Raw genomic sequence first — 6499 nt, 5'->3', positions numbered from 1 at the left:
ACCATATAATAATATCTATATAATTAAAAGTTAGTCATAAGGACGACCGCAGGATTTCGCTGAGAGCGGGTGCTAATCTGAAAAACTGCCCGTTAAGAGGACATCCTCGAGGGCGCGCTTATTCGAGTCTGAGTTATCCCCGTCACTTACCCTGAGTGCCGTACCCATGCTCGGTACCCGGTAAAAAGCTATGAATTCAGAAAAATTAAGAATGTGTATTCCTATGGATACGCGATTTTTCCTCCGTCTAAAAATCCCCCAACGGGAACAGGAAAAGTGCAAATCCTATTCCTCCCAATTGACTTAGTAAAATTTAACGAAAGCATTTATTTAACCTATTTTTCATTAAAACAACTTATTACACACATTTTGTGAACTTATTAGAAGGAATTAAATAAAATAAAAATATGACCACTTCTGAGGAATAAAAAAATATCTCTGTGAGGTGTGTTACCGATACAATTAGAAGGAATTAAATATATTGAAAACACGTTCTCTTTGGGAGAATAGAAAACTGTGTGGCGGTCGTTATGGAAATAGAAGTGAATAAGTTTAGTAGGTAACTTATTCTTATTGTGGGATTTTAGACAGATGGAAAAATAGCGCATTCAAAATAATAGAATAATCTTCACTTTTGCGCTGAAATCAGAAAATATTAATTTTTCTCTATTCTACGCTTATTACCGGGTAGTCTCAGTGCGTCAGAAAGATTCTGCCGTTTCGACGGGCAGATCTTTTTATTTAAAGTTACTCTTGTCAAAAATGCCCCGTTTCAGAAGAACCAGCCATATATGTGATTAAAGGAACTATTTACATGTAGAAATGTATATCAATATTTACTCACCGTTCGAACAAATCTTCCACCTAGCAGATTTTTGTTGATCCAACGTTATCGCTACTGAGGCTTAAAATATCTTACCTCACTTTTTTTAGGCACGATTTCTTCTGGATCAATGACTGCATTCGGCTCCATCACCGAATTCACTACAATTTTTGTGCCCTTAGCCACAATTTTCTTGTTAGTCTCAGGCTGCGAGTTGCTTTTGTGTGTTTTGCTAGGTTGAATATCGGGATTCTTTTTTTGTACTTCTGCTGGTTTAGTCTCGATGGGTGGAACTTTAGTAATAGCATTCTCTTTTCCCTTGTCATCCTCTGCAATAAAAACCCATGCTACATTTATAATTTTCTATTGTCTCTTCTTCTTACATACCTTAGATTTGAAAGTCGAAAAAACTGAAAGAGGATTAAAATAGAGGGATATGGATATAAAATGATCGAAAGCTCCTAAAGTGGAGTTCGATAAGCATTAAAAAATATTCAGCTTAATGAAACTGAATACCACGTTTACCTTTTTATTTCGTTCTGTGCATTTTTGAATAAAAAATTTATAAATATATTTATTTTTATACCTTTTAAAAAAAGAAACGTACTAACACTCTCCTTCTGAAATTTTCTTCTTCTAAATATCTTTAGAATCTGAAAGCATCAAATAAATGTGAATCCAACTGGTACTAAATATCAGAAATAATTTATTCCCATACAAAATTAAAGTTACGGCTATTTCGTAAACCTAGAAAATGCGTTCACTGTCAAGGCTAGTTTGCAATTACTAATTTCCTGGTGGTCTGCGCGAATGTAATTATTAATAAAAATACGTTCTAAAACCTGTTTTACTTTCCTTAAATTGATTAAATGGGGCACAAGCAGTATGGAATTTGAATAACACGCGGTCGTTCATAGGCGAGAGCGAAAATAGTGTCTATAATACACCTACTAACAGCTGAAATGCGCCTGGAACACTTTTAAATAATAAAAATATTTTGAACTGCATTTCGGCTTTAATTAAAAACACAAGTGATTTAGAAACTTTTTTTACAATGCACTATACGATGTTTAGACAGTAATCCGTTTCTTGCAATATTAACTTCACTCAGTCATTTTGAAAAAGTTTAGTTATATCCCGCACAGAAATTTTGGTGTGGCGCCGGTCGGGAAAAATGTGGACCCGATAGGCTAATCTGTCTAGCGCCAGACCGTAAATCAAACGCCCTACCCGACCGGGCCCAGATCTGGGCATCCAAAATGTGGACCCGATCTGGCCCAGATATGGCCACTTTAATTTTTTATTTTTATGATTAGTAAAATTTCCAAAGTTTTTATATTAATATTTTTTCAACTTTGCATTTCACAAAACTTCAGTTTTTAAATATTCTACATTATATATCATTATATATCATTATATCTCTTTTTCAACATACTAAATTACATTATCTGTTTGTATTGCTTAAATTTGTCGATAAGAGTTTGCATTTTGAAGAAAACTATTATGTTGTGACAAACAATGTTCAAATTTAAAGCTATTAAACACACACACACACACACACACAAATGAATTTTAATTATAAATTTTTTTTTAATGTTCTTAATATTCTTTTGGAATGATTTTTATTTGACTAACGCACATGGGGCACGTGGGGCACGTGGAGTGAGATTTAAAAGTGAGATTATGTTCGAAAAAATATAGAAAGCATTTATTTTATAATTTTACTCATCCAGAAATTCATACGTTTGGTATAAGGTGATCTCTATTTTCAGAATATCAGCAACAAAATATAAAATTCTAAAAAGTTGGAAAACATTTTTTTATTCACATAAATAGTAAGTGCGCTCAAAATGACAACGCTTTCTCGAATGCATTGCTGGAAATCTTCACAAGCTAAAAATGAATTATGATGTTGATTCTAGCGAATTAAAGCTTACCATTGCCTTCATTACGGATATAAGAAATCTCACAAGCAATTCTGTGATTTCGAACTCGCAATCTACTATTTGCTTTTGGCATTTTAAATTATAGGAAACAAAAACAATATCACGATGATAGCAGAAAACTTGAAATAATCTTGTCTAACCTAACCCGACCCGATATGGTTCTGACGTGAGCCACATCATCTGGCCTTTTGGGGCCACATGTAGAAAACCCGATCGGGCCCAGGTCGGAACTCGGAAACAAGTTGGGGAATTTCTGCACGGGATTTTCTCGTTTTTATTTCAATCGCATAATACCATTATAAAGCTCTATTGGATGAATTTTTTAAATGTATGTGAAACGGAATTTCCTGTCTTATATTGGAAAGATAAATTTAAAACAATTTAATTGACCGAAATTTAATTAAACTAACTATAATTTTGTCTGCATGTAGAATTCAGAAATGTTTTATTCTGCCTTACTAAATTCTTATTATTTTTGCTATATTATTATATTTTTGAAAATTAATTTACTTCTGTTTGTATTTCTATTTCTCACATTTTACGTTTGCCAATGCTAATGTGTTGCCATTATTACGTTAAAGTACTTCAATTCATTTAAATTAACTTTGAGACAGGAAAAAAATTGGACAGCGAGACTACATATTCGAGTCAATTTTCTGACAAAGTTATGAGTATCTAAATTTCAAAAATTTTAAACACATATTATGAAAAAATGGTCAAAAATGTTGTTAAAAGTATGATATTTTTTATCTAATATATGTATTTACCCTTTTCTTTTTAATTCTTCTAGAATCTCTCGTCTCATTTCGTAATTCATTGGAAAATTTAAAAAAAGTTTAAAATTGACGCAATACACTCAGAAAACTGTTTCTTAAAAAAAATATTTGTTTAACCGTTTGCTTTCTTTGAAAATAGTGAAACTAAATATGCTCAAAAAACCACAGCGCTAGTTTTTTTAAAAAATTTATTCAAGATTCGTTTTAATGTTGAAAAGTGTATTAAATGATAATCTGCCCAGTGCCCACGCCTTGGAGAGAAGCCAGATTTTCTTTTTGTCTAAAAAACAAAAACCCACATTTTTTGGCAAAAACAAAAACACAAAAAAGTCGATGTAATAACATTATTTGTCTAAAAAAGTTCTAGAAAAATGTCTCTTAGCACATTTTACTCTTTTACTTTTTTCAGTAAAAAAGAAAAACATATTTAAGCCGTTTCGACAACTTTTACCTGAGTGACTCAAAATAAGTTTATTTTATTCAAAAACATTATTGTAAACCTCGAATTTTTTTAATTAAACGAATTCTATCTTTCATATAGAATTAGACAATTGTTAGTTTGATGCAAACAAACATTGTTTTCTGGGCGTATTTGGTCAATATTAAACTTTTTCGAAATTTTGCATTGCATTTCGAAAGGAGACCAGAAATTTAATCAGGATCAGAAAGAAAAAGATAAATACATGTATTAGATTAAAAACATCATATTTAGAAAAAAAAGTTTGATCATTTTTTTGATAATATCCGTTAAAAATTTTTTGAATTCAAATAGTGATAACTTTGTTCAAAAAATGGAGGCTAATTCGTAAGATGCATGTCGTCTTATTCTATTTTAAAAACATCATATTTGAGTAGCAAATGATTCCGTGATTTGAGTATGGACTGTGTGTCCGTTTGTTATGAATTCGTCCTTTGCATTCACCTTATTATTAAATTCGGATGAAATAATTGTTTGAATTATAGTTTTAATTCACATTGAATTTAATCAAATCTATTTTAATTAAAAAATGTAAAATTGAACTCATATGCCCACTAGAAATATGCTAAAATGTCGCTCCATACTAATTTAATAAAAATCCCTGGACTGTAATAAGTCATGGTTTATTTTTTCAGGGAAAATATCCCCTACAACTGCACTGTTTCCAATTTAGACAATAAGTGAATAATCTTCAAACACAGTTGTTTGTTAAAAAAAAATATTTCAACGATTTGAGCGGTAAAAAATTTTACTTTCAAATTTTGAAACAGTAGAGTTGCAGAGAATTTTTACCAAAAAAGAAGGCCATCAGTTTAGGCAGGCATAACTAAATAGTGTTAAGTCCGGTTTTGACGAAATTGAGTTTTCTTCAAAAACCATACACTCTCGGCCTTTACATATCTTTTGAGTGAAAAATTAATTGTTTGGAATTTTCTACTCTAAAATTTATTATTCACATTTAATAAAATAATATAAATTTCAAATTTCAATGTATGCATTTGATAGGATTTTCTAAACGATTTATGTACGCTTTTTATTTCTAATGAACATACAGCGCCATTTATTTTTCAACAGTTGATAAAAAGCGATAGTAAGTCTTATAATTCAATTGAATTAGGTTAAATTCGCTTAATCTCCCCTTGAATAATTATAAATTTGATTAAATTATGTTGAATTTAATCGATGTCACTTGAATTCACTTGTACCTTTTTTTTAAATTTATTTGTTTTTTGTAAAACTATTCTCTTGAGTTGTTTTAAACTTAGTTGAATTTTCTTGTATTCTTATGAACTAATCTCAAATTTAGTAGAATAAATGTTCGTCAAATTCAGTAGATTTAAGTAAAATTCAATAGAATTTTAACGATTCAGTATAATTATTTAAAAACCAGTAGAACTCAGTTCAAGTCAATAAAATTCAGAGGAGTTCAGAAGAATTTAGTAAAAATGAGTGGAAGAAGAAGCGACTATTCAAAAAAAAGGTTTATTGGAGAAAAGAAAAAACTGTTTATAAGGAGTAAAACGAGAACGAATTAGATGTGTGTGAAACTTGACGCCCCCCCCCCCCTCCAAGATTTCCATAAAAACTTTTAAGATTTTAAAAAAAAATCGAAAATTTAAACTTTGATCACACAATAAAAACAATAAAGAATTAAAAAAATCTGTATTATGGTTTAACTATGCAAGTTACAAAAAAAGATGAATTAAACAAAACTGTACATAAAAAAATACAAATTTGTTAATCACGTTTTGACACGATGCGCAGTTTTTGTTTTATTCCCAAAAAATACATGAAAAATATTTAAAAACTGAATTTTTGGGGCAAAAGACACAAACGACGAAAAAAATAAATGGGCGAAATTTATTCACTCACAAAAGAGCTCACAATTCTTTATTAATCAATTTTTATATAACGCGTAGTTTTTATGTTAATCTTCATTTTAATTATAAGAAATAGCATTCAAAATAAAAAAATTAACTTTTTTAACAACAAAATAGTTTACTTAAAGAAGGCACATTTTTTAAATTATAAAAACAAGACAGTGGAAATACTTCTGCCGTCCTGATGAAGAAACACTCATCTGCATTTTAGACGATCCGAGATATTCAATAAAACGCGTTTGCATCTGTACCTTTTAACGTATGAGATTTTTTGGAAAGAAAAGTACTGTTCTTGGGTAAATCGGACATGCTCTATTCATTAAAACAAAAAAAATGGCGAATTCCAATTATTTATATGCAAAACTGTAGATAGGCTAAATATTAATGCAGAAATTCGCCGAGAATCCTGCTTTCGGTAGATAGACCTAAGCCTATCTATCGAAAGCAGGAATCCGCCTTGAAGCACCTTCGAGTTTCCTGCTGAAAAAACTTAGCAACTACAAATTTTCCAAAAATTAATTAAAAAATAAAATTAAGTTGCAATTATTAATTTATTATTAAATGAACGAATCAGTACAAACAAATCAGTGTAGAAC

General features: G+C 30.2%; 1 protein-coding gene across 4 annotated transcripts in view; it reads right to left on the bottom strand.

The window, feature by feature from the left end:
* The window catches only part of LOC117172559, a 279531-nt gene that overhangs the window by 114905 nt on the left and 158127 nt on the right, over positions 1–6499 (bottom strand). For all 4 annotated transcript variants that reach the window (XM_033360614.1, XM_033360617.1, XM_033360616.1 and 1 more), the window contains one exon: positions 920–1152. In XM_033360614.1, the coding sequence (XP_033216505.1) occupies positions 920–1152 (233 nt within the window). The remainder of the gene's footprint in view (positions 1–919; positions 1153–6499) is intronic.

Source organism: Belonocnema kinseyi, chromosome 5 (assembly GCF_010883055.1).
Source record: "Belonocnema kinseyi isolate 2016_QV_RU_SX_M_011 chromosome 5, B_treatae_v1, whole genome shotgun sequence".
NCBI lineage: Eukaryota > Metazoa > Arthropoda > Insecta > Hymenoptera > Cynipidae > Belonocnema > Belonocnema kinseyi.
This window is presented reverse-complemented; position numbering and strand designations above follow the sequence as displayed.